The 25,000-nt window shown below is 41.3% G+C and overlaps 1 protein-coding gene across 1 annotated transcript in view; it reads right to left on the bottom strand.

The window, feature by feature from the left end:
* Nucleotides 1–4,918: 4,918 nt before the first annotated feature.
* Nucleotides 4,919–25,000, bottom strand: part of tyn (trynity) — a 47,455-nt gene continuing 27,373 nt past the window's right edge. Inside the window, exons 3-13 of the mRNA XM_011507896.1 lie at nt 20,125–20,203; nt 18,241–18,510; nt 12,484–12,750; nt 11,160–11,498; nt 9,228–9,329; nt 8,954–9,129; nt 8,279–8,552; nt 7,124–7,205; nt 6,657–6,801; nt 6,140–6,329; nt 4,919–5,421 (exon numbers count right to left, since the gene is read on the bottom strand). Of these exons, the coding sequence (XP_011506198.1) occupies nt 5,270–5,421; nt 6,140–6,329; nt 6,657–6,801; nt 7,124–7,205; nt 8,279–8,552; nt 8,954–9,129; nt 9,228–9,329; nt 11,160–11,498; nt 12,484–12,750; nt 18,241–18,510; nt 20,125–20,203 (2,076 nt within the window). The 3' untranslated portion in view covers nt 4,919–5,269. The remainder of the gene's footprint in view (nt 5,422–6,139; nt 6,330–6,656; nt 6,802–7,123; nt 7,206–8,278; nt 8,553–8,953; nt 9,130–9,227; nt 9,330–11,159; nt 11,499–12,483; nt 12,751–18,240; nt 18,511–20,124; nt 20,204–25,000) is intronic.

Raw genomic sequence — 25,000 nt, 5'->3', positions numbered from 1 at the left:
ACATAATTTCGTCTTTTTTACGAAAGTTCCACATATTTGATAATGTATTGAGTGGCCGTGTTGGCCGTATTGGTATTGAGAGAAACGAGCAGTGAGTCTTATAGATTTGAATTACAACTTTTTATTTATCTATTCAATAAATGTTACAGTTTCGGATTTTTTAAATATGTATATGTAGATGTCAACTTTATCGCGTATAATTATTCCTAGAGACGTAGAATTTTCGAATATTCTATAACTAACGGATGCGTAGTCCTTACAATAGCCAGTTAAAAAAAAAAAAAAAACGATTTTTAAATTTTATAACAAAGTAAATCGTTTTCAAATAATACTGGCGATTGATTATGAAACAACTAATCATCGAAAGATTCATTTCTTTGTCTGAACAAATATTTATAGTTTAATTCATTTGTAAAGAAAATAAAAATATTATTATTTCAAAATTCTTAAGAGGAATAATCGTACGAAAATCAAATTATTGAATTTTATGCGATAATTTATTGACATTTTTAGTAAGTAAACGAAGCGCTGAAACATTTCAAGAACTTTCTTATTTTTCATTCTAGGAAATCATTTCGTGTCCCTACTCTAATATTATCTATTTAAATTGATTTATTCAATTTTGAAGATCGAAAATTTTTAAAGGCGCCTATTACTGACAAGTATAGCCTTTCCTAATTTTCTATAAATAATCAACTTAAACGTCATCGCGTCATATATATATATATATATATATATATATATATATAGTCAAACGTTGCTTGTATCACTACGTATTTTTCGATCATTACATTTTAACAAACAAATCATAGTCCAGAAAAATTTTAAAAACATCTATTATCAAGTATACTATTAGTTAAATATCTATTCATTTGACGAGTTTTGTTATTTATAAAAAGTTTGTGCTTTTACCTAATTATAATATTATAGCTAATAATAATATTTGTTATTATACTAATTTCATCAGAGTCTAATAAAATAATATTTTATTCGCTTATGAGGACATTATTATAAGATTTTTTTCAATTTGGTCATGCTTAATTCCAATTTGACTGTAAAAATAATTTATTGCATCAGGTTTTCAGAAGCGACGCAATTTCGCATACTAAAAAGGTCTTTTTTAAGATTATTCAGATATTTTCACATATTTTCAATAGAACGCGCTAAAGTTCTGTTCGAAAGGCTTCAGTTAAAACTTGAGGCATATATTTTTAAGGAAAAATTTATTTGACATCCGCGCGTTAAGACTTATGCAATGCTATGGATTTATTGTCGTCTTGGTAGTTTTTGTAAAGATATTGGAACATTTACGACAACTCTGTACGTCTTTTTTTGTAGAGACTCTCGCGTATGTATTTTTTATAGAAATTAATATTTAAAAATATGTGAGTCCATGATTGAGAATTTGTTATGCAACTTGGTGATAGGCATTGAATTGTTAAGATCATTTTATTATTATTGAATGTAGTACTTTAATCAAATTTATCATATTGCACACATATTTTAATAATTTTATTTTATTAACTATATATATTTATATATATATATATATATATATATATATATATAATGAAATAGAAATTTGAAATTTCGATAGCATATTTATCTAAATGTCTATATCACATCACAAATGTACGTGTAAATTTAACGATAATACAATAATATATTTCATACTATTGATAAAACCAATATCTTTTTTTGTGAGAAATTTTTAAATAAATAATATTCATAGTTAAAATGAATCTTGCATTTTGATGTAAAAATCATAATACCATTTGTAATGACATATACTGAGCTATCCATTAAGAAAGATATTTAAATTTAAAAAATTTTTTAAGTTTTTGCGATTTTTAGATGAGCAAACAAGTTGAACTAATTGCCAAATTAATTCTCTGATAATGATTATGTGTGTTAGATAATTTTTAAAAAAATATTATTTTTTTAAAACTAACATTATGATAATAATATGAAAGACTAACAAATATTTAACAAGAAATAATAAACAGAATTGTAACTTTACTATTGTCAATTTTACTTTATTTAAAAATATCTATTAGGGGCATATTAGTGCAGTATTTTTGAAATAAATACTTTCTATAAAGTACTTATCGTGTTTCCTTTGGTAAACAATTTAGATTATAAAATTAAATTTATTTATAAGAAGATAAGTTAGGCAAATATTAACTATTTGAGAATACTTTCAATTTCTTATTTTATTTAAATTTATGTTTTCTGTAATTTTATTTCCTGTTTTGTCATTTTTGCTGCAATATTCTTCCTTTACGTTGCTTTTATTTATATTTTATTTATATCAAAAGTAGAATTTTACATAAAATAGGAATGAACTAAAGCAATATCTATACATACATAACTTACAGATTTTTTTAAAAATTATCTTCTATATAGAACAATGGCAAAGAATATGTCAAGTATGTTTCATCAAATTTTAATGTTGAATTTTTAAAACTCTATTCTACATACTTTCGTTATAGACTGAATGATTTTAACGGACAATTTTTTCTTTAAATTTATTGAAGTTAAAAATAAAAAAATTACATAAATCTTTTACTATTTTACAGAGTATGGAAAATTTTAATTATATATTAAAAATTGAATTGTCATCATTATGATTGTATCGATTGTTTATGTAGCTATTAATATTATTACATTCATATAATTTTCTATCTTTTAATATATTCTCAGCAAATTGTCATCTCGTTATTCGAAAGAAAAAGAAATTTATATACATACACGATCGGACGTATACACGCAAGAAGCTCGCAAACCTCCCACTCATCCACCCACCTACATGTATAGACAGACAGTCAGACTGACAGATAAACATAGACATACATTATTTAAATATTAATATTAAATTATCAACCAAATGGTTATACGCTTTCAGATTGTTAAAAGTTTTAAACGAAACGATATTTTATATGCTATTAAAAATCATGATCATCATAAATTTTCATCCTTTTAAAACACTCACCTTTTTAATGTTAATATTAGCGACAATAGATAGCAAAAATAGATTTCTTGCTAATGAATGTGAGAATAGCAATAAAGAGACAAAATTAATTTATATGTCGTTACAGCATACGCATATAAGCTTCGATAATCAAGAAATTACTTGTTCGTGCTGTGAAATTAGTGATGCACATTAGAATACTTTGCCTCGCTCGGATGGGCAATTACGATTTGAACTTGTGCCAGTTATAACTATTTTTTAAAATAATATATCCGTGCTTGTTAAAATGGCGTTACAGTTGTTTTGGCAATATATGGATATGGGGTTAAATAGGGATTTGTCGTCCGAAATGAATGACGAGAGTGAATTTCTCATTCGTTTAATGATTAAAACAGCAGTTGTACGTATACATAAATAGGCTAAATACACACGCTTATATGTACGATATTAATGGCGCACGTATATATCGTTGTATTGAAAATACAATGAGTTTCCCAATTCTCGATGCATTATATACATTACGACAACTTTCACTATTTTCTTTATATTTTTCTAGTTAAATCAATTTCGATGATAATTCGTTACTTGCTATATAGATACGAGAAGTACATCCGAGCGAAAAGAAAGGAGGCAACTACGTAAATTTTTATGCGCATGTGTACGCACACGCCTGCATACACATGCGTGAGAGGTTGCGCGTGCGTGTACGCGTGTTTGCGCTTGCGCGATCGTGCCCGTTCGCGCGATTGTTTCTGTGTATATGCGTGCGTGCGAATATCGTGTTGTACGTGAAAAGTCATGTTGCGCTGTGCGATACGCGTACTCTCGCGCGTTCGCCCTGGACTGCGAAATACGGAAAAATGTTGAAAAAAGCGAGACGAAATAAAAATAAAGCAGAAACGAATTTGAAAAGATGGACGAGGAAGTGTAAAGTCATGGGCTCGCCTCTCTTTCGTCGACTCATAGACGTAATTTCTGACTCTCTGGAATAAGAGCCTCGAATCTCCCAAAGGATACTTGCTATCTATACATTAATATATATATATATATATATATATATATATATATATATTACGAAAAGTATGAGGGTGCGCGAGCTCGCGAACGCACGCACGCACGCACGCACGCACGCACGCACGCACGCACGCAAATGTTCGCCCAAAATCGGAATTCATTAGAGAGCCGTTGCAGGCCGATTCCAAAAGAGTTATAACCTTGTTAGCCGGTGCAAGGCTCGTGTCGCGCGATTCCATTCCGCTCAAGAAGAATGCCTTAACGTACTGTCGCTTAACTAATGTCCTACGTGATACCTTAACGGCTACCTTAAAAAACACATGATTTATCGGATTGTCATTTTTGTTAATTTTTATTTTAAGACGTTAGTCAAGCGTGAGCCTTTAAATATAATATATTTATATATATACCGCTAGTCTTGATGCAGGTTACACATATCGCCGACTCAACCGTAAGGTTAACGGACGCGTCGACCGCGGGGAAGTGCGCCTACTCTCGGCGACTTCCTCGGGCGCCCGCCGGCTTATTCTCGCCAGCGGCCTATTGCAACCCGATCAAAAGTAGCCACGAAGATAATGAAGACTGTTAGGAAATGCCTTAGAAGAAATGTGATCTGAGTAAATATGAGATATGCGGTTAAAGACGAGGATATGTTAATATGCGAAGAAGCGACGCGGAGGCTCGGGTCACGTGGCACGAGGCACGCGCTCCTCGCGACCATGCCTCACCGAAAATGCACAGAAGCTCGCGCCTCGTGGATTCCCACGATCAATCCATAATCCGCCTGCCCGCTCATCCCTCGCCAAGCTCATCCGCAATACCTGGATTAACGGGAGGAATGCAACGGACGTGATCCTAAGCATTTTTATGGAAGAGTGCGCTCGATGTCGCCAATCGGCCGTGAAAAAGCGGTTGTTTGTTGCACGTCATTTCCACGACCTGTATGAAATGCGTCATGAAACGCACCAGCGTGCGCCCTGCCTCCTACATACATACAATTAAACTCGTACATTTTGCCGTTGTGGATAGAGTCACTTTTCTATATGATTCTTTTTTTTTTTTTGTTTATTGTTTTATTTTTTTATTTTTGTTGTTATATTAATGTCACTCCGCCCCTCCATCTTATTCATCCTCTCATCCTTCCAGCCAACGATTTTCCTGCAACTTCCCCTCGTTACGCTCGCCCCGATTGAAGGGCGGAGATCAGTGCGCTCGCAACGAATTCCGGAGCCCTTTCTCTCTTTCTCTTCTCTTTATCTGTAGGGGGCTAAGGTTATCGGGCACTCAGGGCATCATCTTTCGCGGCGTCAGCCACTTCTTCATGTAATAGCAGAAGATCGTCGATACGTAGATCAGGATGAGGAGTGCGCACGTCACGCCAAGGGCGAGAACCGACGTCTTCGTCGGGCAGGGCTCAACGATTGTCACGGTCTTATCTGGAAGGTTAAAGTGCGTTTCCTGGTTAAATTCGATTCACGACGGGAGACCATTTATAAGAATCGAATGAAGTATGCAGGAAGTAAACATTTTACCGGGAATCGACATAATTGCAAGCTTTACTTTAAACTATAATTTGCGCGATAAGTCTTTATTCATTGATATTTTCTCTGTCTGTCTGTCTCTCTCTCTCTCTCTCTCTCTCTCTCTCTCTCTCTCTCTCTCTCTCTCTCTCTCCCACTCTCAAAGTTTGTTTTATAAAGGTCATTCGAATTGTTTTATTAGGAAATCGTAAGGCCTATTAGCATTAAATACCGTGTGCTGTCTCGAGATAAGATGAAAAACTCACCGAGGTATTTACAATGACCTTTATAAGTATGATGAACATTTTAAACGATTAGATAACTGCAGGAGAAAACTTATTAATTTAAACTTTACACGTCCTCTTATTCGTACAAATTATTAATCTTTATTAATATTAATTGCTTTAAACACGAATTCCAATTGCGCGACACGGCCATTAAAATATCATTTCCATTCGAATAAAGAAGTTTGAGAGGTCCGGTGAAAAAATATAGCACGAGAATATTTCAATCAAAGTAGATTTATAAGATGTATTTAAATAGTGTCAAGGTCGCAAAGCGTTTGGGGAACATTGGATTTTGAAATTAGCAGAGTATTTAAAAGCAACCAAATGCTTTCCCCGCTAATACAAACCGGCTTCATTAAAGTCTATACTGGCGTCGCTCTTCAAGAACTGCGATTGCTTTTCATCACCAAAGTCGAGAACAAGGATTTCTTGCGATAAGGTCATGTCTTCCGCTTTCTCCTCCGTCGTGTTCTCGAGACTTCTCCTACGCCTTCTGCCCCATGATTCCGAAGAGTCACGTCCGTACTCGCAAACAGCCTACAAATATTCATATCCTTATTTCGGGGAATTTAACATTATTATTTATGGTATGAAGTTGGCAATACCGATAGAAAAAATCAATGAGTGCCCGTTATAGAGTTTCTAAAATACGCAGTATTATAAAAATTGGTCTAGTGTGACGGCTCGATCGTGTTGCAAAAAAATCATTGAGGAAATAAAATAAAACAAACTAACATTACGTGTGCACAATGCTACAATTCTCTTTGCATCGCGATCGACCAATGCAGAAATAAATAAAAGCAATTTTTCAATTAGTCATAAATACTTTTACTTGCAGGCCTGTTGAGATTAAATAATAATTACCGGCTCACAAGGTCCAAGACAGTATTTAACGTTGCATTGGAAGATGACACCGTATGACTCGGTAAACCTAAAGGCCTCGTACGACGATTGCAAAGCATTGCCGTCGGGTGTAAAGCTCGGGAAGATCGAAGAATCCACAGGACATCTGTAAGAACGATATTTTTTATTCTCCTATCGTCATCTTAGATTTCTGGGGGCTATAAAATGGATAAATTATTAAATCCGAATGAAAATTTATTATCGACTTTAATTATGATTTTAAAATTTATATCGCAGTCGAGGTGCCAGCGGAACGGTTATAAGATTAAAATCATACAATTTTAACGAAATGCTTGAATTAAAAAGTATATACATATATATATATATATATATATATATATATATACAAATATATATATGTGCGCGTGTGTGTGTATATCATAGTAGACGATATGCTATTGTCATATAAAGAAGGTAAAATTACTGACCCTTCGTCGTCAATTATCTGGAAGGTGCTTTTGGCGTCCTTTGCCATTGCTACGCAGCTGCGAGCGAAGATGCCGTATGGAGCTGAAAAAGAAAGTGTTAATTGTTAGTAATTGCTTTCATTTACAGTAATTTATAATGCCTGGACGTAAATCTTAACTTTTTTAATTCGCGTACAATATTAATGAGACATCACCAAATCATTTCAATGGTTATTTTCTTTCATATAAAAATTACTTTTTTCTGCCATTTAATCATTCATTGCCGTGTTAACTATTTAAATTATTGAATTATTATTAAGTATGTATTATTGCTGATTCTATAGAGAAAATATTTTACGTTCAATGAGATTGAGCATGCTTTATTGGAATAAAGATGAAAGCGATGTTTAAAAATTAAATATCGTTGCCCCTTAAATCACATTACAATTAATTTCACAGTGAAGTGTAATTTATATGCTTGAATATTTTAATTAAGTAGAGCCAACTTATTATGGTCTTATGGGCTTTTATAATATGGATCTCATTCTTACAACGTTTTACTTTACTCATAATTTTGCTTATTATGACATTGTTAGAGAAGAAAATACAGGAACTATGGAAATGTGTAAATCGTAGAAAAACGGTTCGTTAAGAATACTATGAATATTTGAAAAAGTGAGCTCTATGTCTTCGCTTTAATACGGTTACAATGCAATGTTAATACATACAATATTTATCACGTAAACAAAATTTAACTTTGTCATATTATGAGAATAACGGTCGACTATATAGATAATATTTTCATGAAAATTAGACTTTCAATAATTATTATATCATTCATCATTTATTGGATTACAAATACGCATTATTACGAGAAAAGATTAAATATGAAAATTTTGTTTTCAAAGTCTTTTGGTTAAATTTGTTGTGAGTATACATAAAAATAACCATATCAACTGATAAGCCGAATATATCACAATAAATAACTAACGATTGGCGTGTATTTGTTCAAATAAATTAACGCAACAAACAAACAGAAATATATTAATTAATAATAAAAATACGCACGAATTTTTCATGAAAAAGATAAAAAAAAGTCATTCTGTTCGCGAGACAGCGAAGCTCATTTCCTGAAATTGATCTAACTTAAATGGTTAAAATCCAGCGCATCCTTACTGTCTTCGGGTATCTCGATTCTGAAGGTCAACTTATCGCCAATCCTGACGGTCTCGACCTCCTGGGCGCGACTGTCGAGGATGCGGATCTTGGGTGGCGGTGCTTCCGGTGCGCTCGTGATGCTGATGGTGTCGGGATCGCGGATCGGCATCATTCCGAACGTAATATTCTTCGAGGACATGTCGTAAGTGCACTTGACCTTGTAGATCTTATCGGCCTTGGTCATCACCACCGAGTGATGCTGAAGCACCACTGTATTCGAGTATGTGCCAGTCTGAAAGCCATTATAAGCCGGATATAAGAATCTATTGCTAATGCGTTTGAGATACGCGCTGAGATTTAAATCGGAGCGCGTGGAATAGTGCTTTGCCGGCTTTTGAAAATTCGATTACTCCCGCACGACCGTAACACGTAAGCGTTGACATAATAATACGGCTTTACTTTAACGCGATGCTTTATCTGGTTTTCTTTTTTTTTTTTTTTTTTTTTTTATTTACAGAATTAGCGTAAGATAGGCCAGAACAATAGCGTAGAGTTATTGATCGATTAGAATTGTGTGCTGGTGATTATTAGCGTAAACGGCGTGCGTAGCATATAACAGCGGATCATAAGAAAATGCTATGCTGCTTGTATTAATGGCTGCGGACTGTTGTAAAGGAATTTCTATTTACTTACCACACTCTGAGTATTACAGTCTTGTCCGCTCATGGTGAGATCGAGTCGGAAGAACTTGCTGTTAGTCACATCAATGTTACATGTTTCCGATCGACCCAAAGCGTAAATTCTACCATTGAATGGCTTGTTCGTTTGTACTTGAACCGCAATCCTCGTGTCTTTGCAATCCACAATAACTGGAAAAAATTTTTATTTTCAATTTCATAAGCCGCTGCCCTCATAAATTATTTATACATTTAGATCTGCTTATTTATGAGGTGAAACTTGTTCTTACCGTCATAGCAAGTACCAGTTTTATCGCAATTGATATCGAATCTCGAGTCGTTTGGACTGACTGTGACATTTAAATCCGGTTGCGGATCAGTGATCTTGCCTTCTGGAATTGTATTTAGAAAATTTGTTAAGCGACCTCGTTAATGTTGCATCGAATTGAATTGGCTTTTCGTTAATTGAAATTTGACCTCAATGGATTCGTATGTAACACCCGTTATGTTATTAAATTCTATTTATGAAGAAGGAGATTTAGCCTCTTCTTTAATTGTTCACTGATTAATTAAACAATCTCACAAAATAAAAATGAAAAATTAATTTATCTTATTGTAAGGTCGATATTTTTCCACAATGAGCGATTGTACGTACGCTAATGGACTTTTCAATATTCTATGCAAATATCAACGTTCACTTACGCTACGTCGGCTCGAGTCACAAGCTCTATACATCTCATAGCAAAATATATAGTAAGGAAAATTGTACTAATAATGCCAATGAGTGGCAATTTTCTATCGCGTCACAATAACAATTCATTCGGAAAATTATCGATAGAACATAAAAGTTGGAGCACTCCGACGAATATAATTATCACTCTCTGTTCCAATTTACCGAGCTACTTCTTACAAAGGCTATCTACATTTTCGCGGCGCCGGTAGTACCGTAAGAGATGAAAAACAGGTAAGCCGAGTGGGCACTCGTACGCGCAATGTTCGCACGAAAAATAAAGAAAAATAGAGAAGGAGAAAAACAAGAAAAACAAAAAGTGAAAAACTTGAGCGTAAGACGAGGCGGAGGAGATAGGCTGCTCTCGTGGCGTTTCTTCGCCGTTGCGCAAACGCAAAGCGTGCGATCTGTTTATTTATACTTTGATAGAAACAACTTGATGTTAATACTGCATTGAGAATATTTTGTTCTCGCGCGCTCGGTTATGCGGACCGTAGTTGCCGTAGCTTATTATAGAATCGGCTATAAACTCTGAATAATATGCTACTGCTGATTCGACAATGTTCTATCGGAGAAGCAGATTCTCCTTACCAACATAAATTTCATTTCTGGTTATTTTTACTGTTTTATAAGATCGTGCGAAAAACGCGGCGTTTTATAATAAACTAGAGTTTATTTTTAAAATTATTATAGCCCATGTGTGAGCGCGAACGTTTTATGCACCTGCATTTTTCGTTTTAACAAACATATGAAATAAATGCTGCTTTTACAACTGTACATTTACTAAAGTCTAATTAAAATTCAAGGAGGGATATTGCCCGACATAACTCCTCGAACCGGTAATCATTGCCATCATTCGCGAATCAAACGATATTACAATTTATTGAAATTTTCGTTGAATTGTTGAAATTGACTGTAAAGCTTGTAAAATTGATAAAAATGACGGCCGTATTTATGGGAGGAGGGAGGTCGATGCTGGTGTTAGCATTTGGTGGTGGTGGTGGTGGTGGTGGTGGTGGTGGTGGCGGTAGAGATAGTGGTGGTGCTTCAAAGCGTTTGAAGTCGAATATTCGTATTTCTGACAATAATTTCCCGACTAAATGTATCAATCGTCTATTCGTAATAATGCGAGGAAGCGAGGCTCGATTAAAGCCTGTTTTTCAGCACGTGATAATTAAAAACCTGTGCTATTTAATTAGCACATCCTCGTGGTATTTCTTTCATAAGGGTGAATAGAATTAAGAACGAGGACAATTTGCTGATGTTGATTTATAGAGAGATATGCGATAGCTTAGCTTTGCGTTTGCACTTAAGACATTTGAAAGGACGCGGCTTATACGGTAGGCTGCAATCTATTGGCCCTTGTAAAATACAGTTAAACGAAGCTTTGATAATAGGCCAATAAAGTGCAAATAGCTGAGAAGAGTAAAGCCGCGATCGTTTATCCGTTCGCGTTGTAATAAAGTCTGCGATAAGAAGATGAAAGACTGACTCTCGCAGAAGTTCTCGTAGTAGCTGCCGACGCGCTCGCCGTTGTCGATGAGCGGTCTCTCGGCGTTGAGATAGGTCGAGGGCCCGTCGGGCAGCGTCCAGTGGTCCAGGTGGAAGAGATGGCAATTGTAGGCCTGTCCGATGGGCGTACCACGGTATAGGTACGACCTGCAGAGGAACTCGTTCTCGATTTCGCAGGCGATGCGGCAGGCTGGATCGTTCTGCACTTGAAGCTCCTTGTCTGCGTAGTAGTGCAGGCCGGCGTATTGGGCGACCTTGTCATCGGCGACGCCGATACGTGGCACCTGGAAGTGCCGCTGGGCCTTGCAGGCCTCCTTGCCTAAGCACGATCTCGGAGTTAGAGTCACGTGGAGATTTCGCGGATTTATGGAGCGGCATAGTATACCGAGTATCCCACGGGAATAGTGACAGGGGTGGCGGAGAGGAGAAGGGAGATTAAAACATGACGAATTGCCGATGTTTTTAGAATGTCTTCTTATCGATAATTTACGATGCGGGTGGGCTATCGATTACTCGGATTATCTAAGCATTAAGGAGCATTTGCGCGCGGCGAAAATGAACATTCCTAAGAATCGACCGCTTATCGTTCGCACTTTAACCAATTTAATAATTCGCCTGTATTTATTGACATATAACTGCTCCAGTCCGTCTACGCAGCTTTTTATCTTATTTATTGTATTTGATATAGAGCTGCTAAGCAATGTATGTGTGAAATTTGTTTGATTCTGGTGATGCGTAGCTTCACTTAATTACGTAGCTTAGGCAGTGACACGAAGTTGCCAATGTAACTTCGTAAGTATCATTGCTAATGCTTACAATTCCCTATGGGAGTCATGAATTTTTATATTATTCTATTACACTATGGCTTAAAGATTTTGCTATATCTCGGTCTGAAGAAACATTGGCTTTGAAATTTCATCTGCGTTGGGATTCACCATGTTGCTCGGTATCGATAGAGTCAAAGATAAAATTGCGTCCGAGTCATGGCACGCGGGAAACCGTCGGCTAAATAAATAAGTGAAGTAAAAGTTCGTTGACACGCGCGCTTCCGAGGCTCTTCATTATCCAAGAATCGATCACCCGTACGATTTTGTTGGAAAGAAAAGGGAAGAAAGACAGAAGTAGAAGAAGAAAAAAAAAACGAAAAAAAGACGAGCAGGCTCATCGCGATATCGACTGTCGTGATTATCAGACAATTCCGCAGATCTAGGGAGTCATGAGTCGTATGTTTGCTCCGAATGTATATGAGATCATCGGTCGTCACTCCGTCAGTTTTTTCGCACAGGGTGTGCGCTCCTCCTCACCTTTCAGACAGAGATTCTCGAAGTAATCGACGCCTTGCGCGTCGACAAACTGCACGAACTGCCCGGTCGTTCTCCTGTCGGAGTCGCTCAGGTGGCACTGGAGGGTCACGTAGTTGTACTCGACCGAACGGCAGGTGAAGCGGTGCTCGTTGAGACAGGCGGCCAGGCAGGCCTCCTTCGTAGACGTGTAGATGAGGGCGGCGTCAAGGCCCCGGATCATCTTGTTCGGCACCCGCTCGAACGCCCATGGCCGCAAGCACACGTTCTCTGCAAACAAATTTCGTTTCTATTTTTCTCGCTGTTGTTTTCCTTGTTACCCTTGTCCCGCGACCACCTCTCGTCATCGCGATGGCCCGACCCTGGCTGGGGGACCCCCAGTCGAGACGAAGCGTCCCGTGGACATGGCCTAGGTTAGAGCCGATTGGAATTACACCTGCTCCCACCGAGTCCACTTAAGTAATCTCATCCCTGATTATCCGCGGCAACAGTTAATTCCTGGCCGGAGTAATTGCTCCCTATTTACCTATCGCAAGATTAGCATAAACTTCGTAGCGCATTGTCCGCACCGGTGCTACGAGCGCCTCTTATACGGCGATAAGTAAAAAGATTATATATTTAGCACGGCTTGCCTCTCGAGGGCAGTCTTTGCCGAGCGAGGGCAGCCGCTTAGGTGGTGTCCTGCAAGCAGCCGTCGGTCCGTCGAATTTTGCGCGGCTCTTGGCACACGAACAAGTTATTTTGAACGATCTCTTTGTTAGAAATGACAATAGCCGTGTAGTGGTAATGTCGCACGACTCGTTAAATCATTTGCGAGTAGGCGTAAAAGCGCGCGATCCTTCTGGCTCACGGACTCTCGATCGTTATGGATCGAGAGATAGATAGACATACAGACAGACAGACAGACAGACAGAGAGAGAGAGAGAGAGAGAGAGAGCGATGTTTAAAATCATCGATATCGTTGGCTACCTGTCGGAAATGAAGCAAAAACTAGGAGACATAATTATATGACAAAAGCAAAATCAAAATAAATGAAAAAACAATGCAAACAAGGAATAATGCAGAATGCAGAGTGAAAGTGAGAGACGAGATTTGGGCGAGAAGGAGATTGGGGAGTAAAGGGAAGAGAAATGCCATGTCGCTCGGGAGGATGAAGTTGTCCGTTCGATCGGCGAGCTCGAGGCGGCCGCGGGTGAATTCGATCGAAGCGCAGCGTCGGTCCTCCTGCCCCTCTTAGGCGACTGTCGGCGCCGATGAGAGTTCGCCGTTAATTATAACTCGATTTCTCGGAACGCGGGGCAGTAGACACGACGGCGCGTCGCTAACGCTGGGTCGCCGTTAACGATCGAACGAAGACTCGGCTTCTGAGAAGGGAGCGAACCCGCGCCTGCTTGACTGCAACCGCGCGTGCGACCGCGATCGAGCGCTTGCATCATTCAGGAAGAGGCGACGCCAGTGTCGCGACGTCGCGCCCTTCCGGCCTCTTTTATCGAGACAATCAGGCGGGAGGAGGGCTATCTATCTATCTATCTATCTATCTATCTATCTATCTATCTATCTATCTATCTATCTATCTATCTATCTATCTATCTATCTATCTATCTATCTATCTATCTATCTATCTATCTATCTATCTATCTATCTATCTATCTATCTATCTATCTATCTATCTATCTATCTATCTATCTATCTATCTATCTATCTATCTATCTATCTATCTATCTATCTATCTATCTATCCATCTGTCTATCTATCTATCTATCTATCTCTCTTCTTTTGTTACGCGGTGCGAGAACAAGGGGCCACTTTAATGTGGGTCTTCAACGTGGATTACGCAGTTGACGTCTCTTTGCAAGCACGTATACATGCGATTAGAAAATACTATATTTAACCGTCGAGCCGTATGTTTAATAGTAGACATCTATAGTGGATATATAATAATTACATACGCGATTTCATTTGTATCGTATTATAGTGTAGTTGCTTCTGTGAAGCAAATCACTCTTATTATTTTAAGTCGAGACTTACGTCCGATGTGGCATTTAAGAATAAATGTTTTGCTTTTAGCGTCGCTTAATCCGTGCGTACGTTATATTATATCGACGAAATCGCGAGAATCGAAGGAGAAGGAAATATTCAGCACGTTAATTCAATAACGAATGACATATTTATTCGCTTGCCCTCGGCGCTGGTAAGGCCGAGAGCGGAGAGTCGAGTTTACACGAGCATCGCATACGAATATTGGACGGATAATCGGCGCGTGGTGGGGCATGGGGGGGGGGGGATTGGTGGCGTAAAACTTGGCTGCAATCGTTGAGTGTCAGCAGGCAAACGTTAACGCCAACGATGCAGGTATATGCTATCGATCGAGGCCAATGACGTTCAATATGAAAAATCGTAGCATTTGCGTTAAACGCAGGATCGTGAGAAGTTGAACGCCAAGGGTCAATATAGTATCGACCGGGGCAAAAGCTTATAATCATCAAAGCCGTGCATTTTTCATCGATGGCTAATGGAAAATGGAGGATTTTTCCACGTAACTAGGGTACGCGACTGCTCGGCGAATGAGTGTCACGAAATCGCGTCACACGAGGCACAGCTGACACGTCACCCACATACTCGCCGCGAGATTCGCGGAATATAACGCTATTCTTTATTCGCCCCAATTCTTAATAATCGTGTAAAACGACACGCGTGGCGACGCTCATCTAATTTTGAAGTCGGTGCAGCCGGCTTTCGGCTTTGGCCGAGAGCTCGTGGCGACGAGTGCTGGCCAGCTCCTTCCCTTTCGCTGCCCCCTCGGCGCACGAACCCCCGACAGCCGCACTCCAATTAGAGTCGGGGACTGCCGTGGGGGGCCCCGGGTCGCATTATTTTTACGGCTGCGCGCACAAGGTGCATCTGGGCAGGTAGAGCGCCTGTAAATAATTGGCTCGATGCGCACCTTGCGATATTGTCCGGCGCTAGGACGGATGATCGGAAATCCGCAAGGAGATCTACCGGCTTCTCGCTGGGTTCCGAGAGCTGGCTGCTGCCTGGCTTTTATTCCTCTCCTTTCGCAGAGCCGAGCCAAGCCATTGAGAAAACAGTTAGGTCCTCGGGATTACGAATGACGACGACGTGTGCGTCTCTCTGTTTGCCTGCGCCTTTCTGTGCGTGTTTAGATAGAGTGAGAGAAAGAGAGAAAGAGAGAAAGAGAGAAAGAGAGAAAGAGAGAGAGAGAGAGAGAGAGAGAGAGAACTAGGGAGCTAGAGAGAGTAGCGCGCGCGGTGAGGTAGGGCTAGGAACGTGGTAGAGGTAGGTCGGTAGGGAAGGGAATGGGGTACGGGGTAGGGTGGTGGTGGTGTTGAAGGAATCTTTCGTTCTCTCCGTGATCGAGTCGGAAGGAGCCGTAGCAGGTAAAAACTGGGCACGCAATAATCCTTTTATGGGGGGCCGAAGAGTTGTATCAGATAATGTGCACCTGTATATATAGTCGAAAATATTTTCAAAATTATCGGGGAGATTTATTTTTCTCGGGAAACACTATCTTCCAACCGCTGTTTTTCTCTCATGCTCAATTTAATAGGCTGCCGATTTTTCATCCTGCTTTATCGTTACGTTTATTTGCCGATCTCCTAACGTTTGCGTAGTCTTCATGCCAGTGTCACTTTTTCCGTTCTCGCTATTTATTTCTCTCTTTCTCGTCAATTCTCTCACTCTCTCACTCTCTCTCACTCTCTCTCACTCTCTCTCTCTCTCACTCTCTCTCTCTCTCTCTTTCTCTCTTACTTTGCTGGCTATTGAAGCAAGCGGGCAAATCCGGTCTAGGGCCGCTCACAGCATGCTTCTTAATCAACGAAGTAGGCTCCGCGAATATCAAATTGTCGGTCAGTCCTCGTCGTAGCAATAATCGGCCGTTTAGCCGCGCGCGCGCATTCCCGCAGCAAGGAAGCAGAACTTGGGGTGTTGGTGGGTGCAGCCCAGCCATCGGCGGGAAGCGTATCCTCCCAGCGGAAACCGACGCCCCACGGGGGCCCGGAGGGTCTCCGGGCTATCAGCCGTGCAGGAAAGCGAAAAGTCCCGGAAAGGCGACGAGTTCGGGACTACCTGGCCACAAAAATCGGGCCGCAGGTAGTGGGTGGGGCCCGGACACTCGCTTTCGCACCAGCAGGCTTGTTAAAGCAATATTAGAGACCCCAGGGTCCCTCTCGACACTTCGGCGGTCGGGACGCCGCGTACCTGCGAGCCCTCGTACTCGGAAGATGCGCATGTGTTCGGGCGGTGTTCGCGCCAGCGGTACCAGCTAGGGTCCATTGTTCGGGACCGTGGAAGCGTACGAAAGGGGCACCAGCAATATGGCTCCCTCTCACGGTTGCCCACCTCGGTGTGTTCTGTACCGTCAATGCCGCCAGGTAAGCTTCTCCAAACGCCACGCTGGGACTGGTCGGGACGCGTCCCGGGGTCCTCGGGAGAACGGCCGCGGTAAGGGCTGGGGAGGGGGACCGACGGGACGCTCGTCGCCCATTCGTGCCTCCCTTTGTTGGGGTCGTAAATTTTTTTGGCACTTGCTTTGTGGCAGGCGAACGCCGCGGAGCGATTGATCTCTCGTGAAATGCGGATTCGCGATGCTTGGGCGAAGTCGACCTCGTCCAGTCCCTCTTTGACCAATGACTTCTTCATCCGTTGCGCGCACCCGCTACTTCTTCGGATCCGCTCCGTTCGGAGCTTTTGAACTGCGGCTCTGCGCTTTTTGCGCTCTCGGGTGGAGCAGATGCGATCGAACGATCGATTTGCCTTCTAGACATAGCTTTCAGCTACGGATTCACGACCATTTATTAAGTTTCACGAGGAGAATGAAAGGACATGGCGATTTTACGAATATGCCAGAGGTGTGCGCGCAGATGGAACGGAAATTCCTAAAAGTAGACGAATTTTATGCATTCCGGTCCCTATTATTTAAGCTTAAATACATTTTTCCATCTCGTTGGATTATTATCGATCAATTTCATAATATTCTAAAAGTTTTTATGCTTGTGATTGTATTCACACCAACATTCTGTTTAAAATTTTTAAGTACGCTCAGGAGGATCATGGATTAGGAAGAGACGAGAAACAATAATTAATTTCAGGTTATTTTATCTGAAATTTCGGTATGCTGGTTGGTTGTAATTAAAAAAGGATGATAGGATTACACGCAATTTGGTATTTGTTGGTCGCATAATAATCCGAATGATTTTCTGATATTTGTAAAATTATCATCGATGGTAATAAGATTAACTAAGGAGTAAAATTCGTTTAACGAATAGAAAGAGTGTATTTTACATCTTACAGTTACTTATATGACGATAGGGGCTCTAGATAACGAGATAGATAGATAGGCAGAGAGAGAGAGAGAGAGAGAGAGAGAGAGAGAATTCAACAAAACGGTGTAATGGATCTTTAAGGGTTATGATGATAAGAAAAATTAAATACCGTATATTACTGTAAAGTATGTCGGTGGAGGTAGGATTTTCTTTACAGTGAATGGAATTTATGAAATTAGCACGGCCTAGCGAGCTTCTTCATAACTAGTAATGTCGAAGCATAAGGACGAGAAAATGTTGCGAGCAAAGGTTAATCAATATCGAGGATACGCGTGCTATTTTTTTTTTCTTTTTTTGTTTATTTTTAAGAATGGAGTATGAACAACAGAGTAGTCGCAATAATCGATGCATGGCATTGTAGAAAGTGCCGGGCATGTTGGCTCGACGTCACGGCCAGAGCGACTGGCACCCTCACCTGATCTTATCTGCAGCTTGGTCATGTAGTACATGTTGACGGCCCTTTGGGGCTGCGAGGACGGATTAGTTGCGGCGGTCTCGTTCTGCAACTGGCACAAGGTGTCCTGCATCGGCGCCAGGGGGTTGACGACGAAGGAGAACGCCGCGGCCTGGCACTCCGGGTCCTCCCGGCACCAACCCTGGCACTCGTACAACGACAGGTTGCGCACACTATAGTAGGTCGTGCCCCGGTAGTCGTGGTCCGTCAGCTTCTCGAAGGCCGTTCGCGCTGAAAGGAAGAGCGAGCCCGGAGGGTGAGTGGTAGTACTGCCACCTCATCGCCGTGGCGCCGTTTTCCGCTGACCTCACGAGGCCCGCGCGAGGTCTTATCTAATCGGGCCTCTCCGCCCCGAGCGGATAATTCATGTGCGAAGCCACGTCGGCCACGGTATTTCCACTCCGGCTTTATTAACGCTCGGCACGAAGATCCCATAGCTGTACGCATGCAGTTCATAAATTTTCCCCTTCTTAACGCGGAGATGCTTCGTGCCAACGCATATTTTCTTCCTCCTAACATCTAACTTTGCCTATATTTATCGTTTCCTTTGTGCAATTATATTTATCTAGAATAAATGATACGATGCTGAAAGTATGCGGTCGTATCTGGCTGGCACCCATGACGATGCTTTTCAAAGTCTCTATAAATATACAATTTTCCTTCCGCGTTTTCACATTATTTCCCCGCTACTTAGTCAAAGCTTTAATCTTGCATTCTTTGTTCAATCGTTATTCGCGCTTTCCATGCTCGTTACTCGTTATTTATCATAGTCCCATGAGTGTTATAACTGGTACCCGTATCAGGTTCATTGCATCAAGTCATTTTATATTAAAATTGGTGTAAAAGTGTTGGCAAAAGTACTGCCCATTAGTTGGCGTGTCATTACCGGCAAATAACGATGAGCGACGAATAATGTAGAGAATTATTTGAAAATCTGACATAGAATTACCGCGATATATTACAGTTATCGTTATCCTGTAGCTTAATTATCGCCCCAGGACATTATTGATTATTAAAGTGTCAATTAGCTTTTGCATCGGTGTTGGTAATCTTCCCGTTCCATCGAAATATCCATTACTGCCGACACTTTTACAAAATCGCTAGAGCGCCTATTGCATACGCTTTATTACGAATTGCCAAATGAAAATGCACTTTTTTGCATTTAACAGCTCGAGGATGAGGCGATTTCGCGATTTAAAAAACTTTACCTCCTATGTAAAATGGCATTGTTGGGCTTTGTTTATCTGTCGCATCGAAAAGGGAATATGAAAAATAAATAAACAGTCATTGTAATGCTCGCATAATTTGATCGTTTAAGAAAGCTTTTTCCACCATACAAGCGTTTGACATTAAGTTGAAATAGCATTGATAAATTTTTCGATTCCATCGCGAATGTCTTGTAAGTTTACATTGCAAATCTATGCCGCTATCTAGATCGAGACAATTGAAATTATTCCTACTCATTTACATACAATACCCTGGCTTATTAGCATTGATAATCGATAAACATTATTAAGTAATACCCATGCGGGATCAAGATTTGGCTTTTAGAGCGACATTTCCCCCTCAACTATCATAATAAACTCTTTTATTTATTATTCATTTCTTTTTATTTCATTTTATTTGTTGTTGTTGTTGATTTTTTTTTTTTTTTTTTTTTTTTTTTTTCATAAAAATGCACCACAGGGCTGATCAAGTGCTTATAAAAGCCGCATTCAATGGTATTACGAAGCTCGAGAGGCATTCGATTACATTATTCTCCTACAGAAGCGTCCCGTGCTCGAGAGAAAACGGCCCGGTAAGCGAATTGCCGGGAACGAGCGGTCAAAGGATGCGATAACTCACCTGGTCCAGCCAAAGCTCCCGTGAAGAGGGCCAGAATCAAGCAGCCCGAGGCCACGGATCTGATCGCTCTCGTGTCCATCTGCAATGGAAAAAAGAAAAGCATCGTCGAATTAGAGAATGACTTTTCATCGGCACTCGTTGGGAGTCGGACGACGCAACCGCGACTCGACATATTGGCCAGATCCCGGGGGAGGGTCGACGTTTACGAGCGTCCGCGAGCGAAGGTCAGCCCCGCCCGGCTGTTACCCTCCTCCTCGTCCACCTGCCACGCCCGTGATTTTATTGTCGCTATTCGGGACTTGCGTCGGGGGCGGATGGATCGGACGGGGGAACGTGGGGTGAGCGGGGATGGACAGGTCGCGCAAGAAAACGACGATGGGGCCGATCGTGGGCCGATAATCGCGAGTGGCAGCGATTCGTCACGAGCCTTCGCAAAACCCACCTCGTGCTCGCTCGGTCCACTCCGTTTCTTACCGAAGCACGCGCGCGCGCGCGCCGTCGCTTCCTGGTAGCGCCTCCGTTTCTTTGGCGCACAGCATCCGGTGTTTTTCAAATACTCGAGCTTAGCAATTAGCTCAAGCTTAGCAAATTGCACCTGGACGATGCCGGGATAATCGAGTGGGGAATGGGCGGGAGGAGGTGTGGCGGTGCTTATGCTGGTGGTGGTGGTAGGAGCAGCAGTAGTAAAAAATCGTGTCGTCTCGGCTCTTCATTCGGCCGTCCGATAGGCGCGCATTCCGCGTTCCCAAGATGATGGCTCACCTCGAGCAGTCCCACGAAACCATTAGGCACTCGGTCCCTTTTTCTCCATAGGGCGCGCACTTCAATCCGGGAGTCGGGATCCGCGCCCCAATCGGCGAAAAATTAATAACGTCCCTAACGAGCTTCGTACTCTTAATCCCGCGGCTCCTCTCTGCTGCCGGTGAAATAAATGTACACTCGTGCGTGCGCAGGGGCCTCGGCGATCGTCGAGCACGATTTTAACGTCTCCCGAGCGGGTAAGTTATAGGCTATGCGCCAAGGTGCAAGATACTCCGTCCGCTATATTAATCCGTGGAATGAGATTTATGTAATTTGAGAAATGGATGGACTAGACAAGCATTCTCGAGCTTCGCTACCTGCGTTTGACGCATTTCCAAGTTCCGGATTCAGCTCTACGTTACAACACATCGTTATCTCGAAATGTTTGCTATCGGGACGATCATGAGTGAGATAGAGAGTCAGCGTGGGAAGGGGGGTGGTGGTGGCGGGGGTGGGGGGGGTGGGGGGGGGGGGGGGGGGGGGTGGAGATTCTGGTGAGAAGGTCGTGCGCGACTACTTTAGCAACTGCGTTAAAGGTTGGTTTAGAATTTATGCGCGATGCCGCTCGCTGAACGGCTTATTCAATTCACCGTACAAGATATTCTAAAGGTTTATGTGGCAAAAATGGCAAAATTTACTCGATTTACTCAAATTCATCGTTCGATATTCTGAGCGATACGTCACACAGCCACGACCGCGTCAACCTTGCGACTCCCCTTCCGAGAATAACTCAGGCTTTCAGCGAATCGTCGAGGAGGATAACGCGAGACGCGCAAACTCTTTCAGCATCGATGCATAATGTTAGCCGGCGTAACAAATGTAAAGAGAAAACTGGCGATCCCTCGATGCCGCCTTTTCTATACTTTCTGTGAATGAACGTTTCGAGAAGGCGTTGCTGCCGCATCGTTGCCCCTACCTAGGTATAAACAGATTTTCCACTTGAATTTCCATAATGGCCAGCGGAGCGCGTGGGAAGAAGCGTCGGGAAGAAGGTGAGCCGAGCACAATGCGAATACAAAGCGAATGCAACACTCCACGTAGCGTTGTATCTTAAATTAGCCGACGCGGGAGCCGCTTTCGTGGGGTCGCGGGAAATATCGTGCGCGAGGCCGGTTATCTCTAAAATATTTAAAGCACCCCCTTGCGGTTCGCTCATCCGATCCCCCTCGTATGGCTTTTCGCATAATGTAGGGCGTTTTCTACGCGGCCCGATAAACGAATGAGCCCCCCCTCGTGCACGAGTCAGCGCACACCTATCGACCTACCCACCTAGCTATCTATCTATAAGCATACACATGTACCACACTTACATACGGAGGCAGAGAGACAGAGACAGAGAGAGAGAGAGAGAGAGAGAGAGAGAGAGAAAGAGAAAGAGAAAGAGAGAGAGAGAGAGAGAGACGCGCATAAATATATATATAAACGTGCGCATGTACGAATGCGAGCGCGTTAGCATCAACTTCTCGTTAGGGATTTTTGCACCGAGGCTGTCGGGAGAGAAAACCAGTTTGGTCTGTTTATCTCGCGCCGTTTATCGTAACGTCGCTCTCCTTTGCTCCTTCTTCGTATACACTCTCGCCTCTCTCTTCCCTCCCGGCCAATCTAACCCCACCCCTTTCCGCGCCAACGCCGCGCTTTATTTATGCACGCGCATAGGCGAGGAAGCAGTGGTCCGAGGTTAGGTACTACGGTGTTGCTTTGCTCGATTTTATGGGGTGGTTGCCGGCCGGTAGTGGTACCGCGCGACGTTTGCCTCTCCCTTGCGATAGGATCCAGCGCGAGGAAGGCACGAGTACCAAAGACTCGTCTCGAATCCCTGGAGCGCTCACGAGGATCCGCCGATCATCACCGGGGGCCGCGTCGTCACGAGTTCGCGAAACCGCTCGGACCATTATCTCCACCGAGGCCATGCCCGGGCAATCTCATCTCGCCTCCTGGGGGATGGGCTCTCTTATCGGGACGGACCGTCCGGGTTCGCCAGCCTCAGCATCCAAGTCAGCGCTTGGATTCCCTTAATGGATGAGTCCTGCGCTCATTGTTCGGATCGCGCGATTTATCACGGCTCGGACTCTGGATCCTCGGTTGACGGTGAAAAGCCAAGGAGGACTGGGGGTTGGCAGCGGTGGGACGAGGGGTTAGGAGAGAGCCAGGAAAGCGAGAGCGAGGCCGTTTGTTACGGTAGGCAAAATCGGCAGGATTGTCGGCAAAGCGCATCAATTACACTATTATCAAATGGAGAAAATACGTACGGTAAATGAGGCGAGCAATTTTTCAGGAGTACGAGTGCGCGGACACTCTTTGACGATAATTTAATGACGTATAAGTAGTAAATTCTAGCAATGTGTGCCAAGTCAAGCGTACTTATAACGGTGATTTAATGAATATGCAGTTCTCGTTGAGCCCAGGTGTCGCTAATTCTACCGTGGGCAGCGAGAGAAAATTCTACAGTAAACAAGCTCATGCGCACATAGTGAAACGGCAAGAAGCTCATATTTAACCAAAAATTTTTTCTGCACTATTAAGCAGTTCCTTCCTGAGATTCATAACTTTGCTTTCATTTCTTTTGTCTACTCCTTTTATTTCTTTTCTATTTTTTTTTCTACTTTTTTCTTCTTATCTGGCACTATCTTATTTGTTAAACGCGTATGCGAATTTATAGTCTTCCATACTGTGCGCTACAATCTCGTTAATTTCCTTTATCGAGCCACAAATTACACTGACACATATCTAAGTTTGAATAAATGTTAGGCGTGAGACTTCGGTTTAAGATGAAAACTTAGTTGGCACGCGTAATGCATGGCATTGAAAAATGATTAAGCACTCCGGTATTTTTCCCGATCAATAGTCTTACAATATCTATGAAAATTCATGCTAAAAGTTCGAGGTCCTGTTACATAAATTTTGAGGATTTTTCAACTATAGCGAAGCAGTTGGTAGGATAGAAAAATCTTCTACAATCAATAGAGACTATTTTTTTTTTTTTTGCTTTTGTTTGAAATATTGCCATTAATATGTAAATGTCTAGAGTTACAGATCTTTGAGGAGCAATTAATTATTTACGCGTTAGTATATAATTATATTGTTGAAAACGTATTCCTTCGATAGACAATGTTGAGTTGATACGTATTTGGTAAATATAATCTGCCCTCGATCCATAACTTTTTCATTATAGGCGGAGCTCACATTCATTTTTCAGTTACGTGTAAAGATGCGCCTATTTTCTTATACTCCGATTTACCATTTTAAACACTTAATAAATCCATTAGTAATAATTATAAGAAATTTATTCAGGTAATTGTATTTTGGATTGAATAATTTTTCAATGAATAGTAATTTGCATTGTGGTTTTGCAGATATTAAATTCCCAGACGAGACGAGGCGAAAAAAAAACCTCTTTAAAGCAGTTATTCCATAAGCGTACGTATTATTTCAATATTACAAGCCTAGTTTGTAAATTTAACAATAATTTTATAGATTCACTCGAGACTCAGATTATGCACGAAAGGGAAATAAAGCGTAGAAAGGCCTTAGTCCACTTATAGTAAATGGTTAGGTTGTCCAAAATTGTCTAATAGTTGAGATAAAAGTTGCTGAGTTAGCGTCGGCAACATTTTACTGAGTTACAGATTTTACAATATTCTCGGTAGACGTTAGAGAAATTGGTGTTGTCCAATTATTTGCTTTCCGCTCGGCGGAACATGCCTCGACTATATTTTCTACGTGAAAAGAGTTCCGCGTAACATCTCCACCGCTTCTATTCTAAAAACCTTGTTCGTTTTTATCTTCGTAAAAAAAGAATGGATGAAGCAGAAAAAGAAGAAGAACAATATAAAGAAGTAGAAGAATAAGAAGAAGACGATGAAGATGATGAACAAGAGAGAGAGAGAGAGAGAGAGAGAGAGAGAGAGAGAAAAGAAAAAAAAGAACAAAATAAAAGAAAATGAAATGTAAAATATGTCATTTCGTTTGTTGGAATTATTGTTTGGCTCATTTAACAGAAAGTCTTTTAGCGTAATGCTATTTTACGTATTTCTTCATCCTTCGCTTGATCCAATGGACATGCGTTCAATAGCTT

The sequence above is a fragment of the Ceratosolen solmsi genome, unplaced genomic scaffold (genome assembly GCF_000503995.2).
Source record: "Ceratosolen solmsi marchali unplaced genomic scaffold, CerSol_1.0 scaffold1, whole genome shotgun sequence".
Lineage (NCBI taxonomy): Eukaryota > Metazoa > Arthropoda > Insecta > Hymenoptera > Agaonidae > Ceratosolen > Ceratosolen solmsi.
This window is presented reverse-complemented; position numbering and strand designations above follow the sequence as displayed.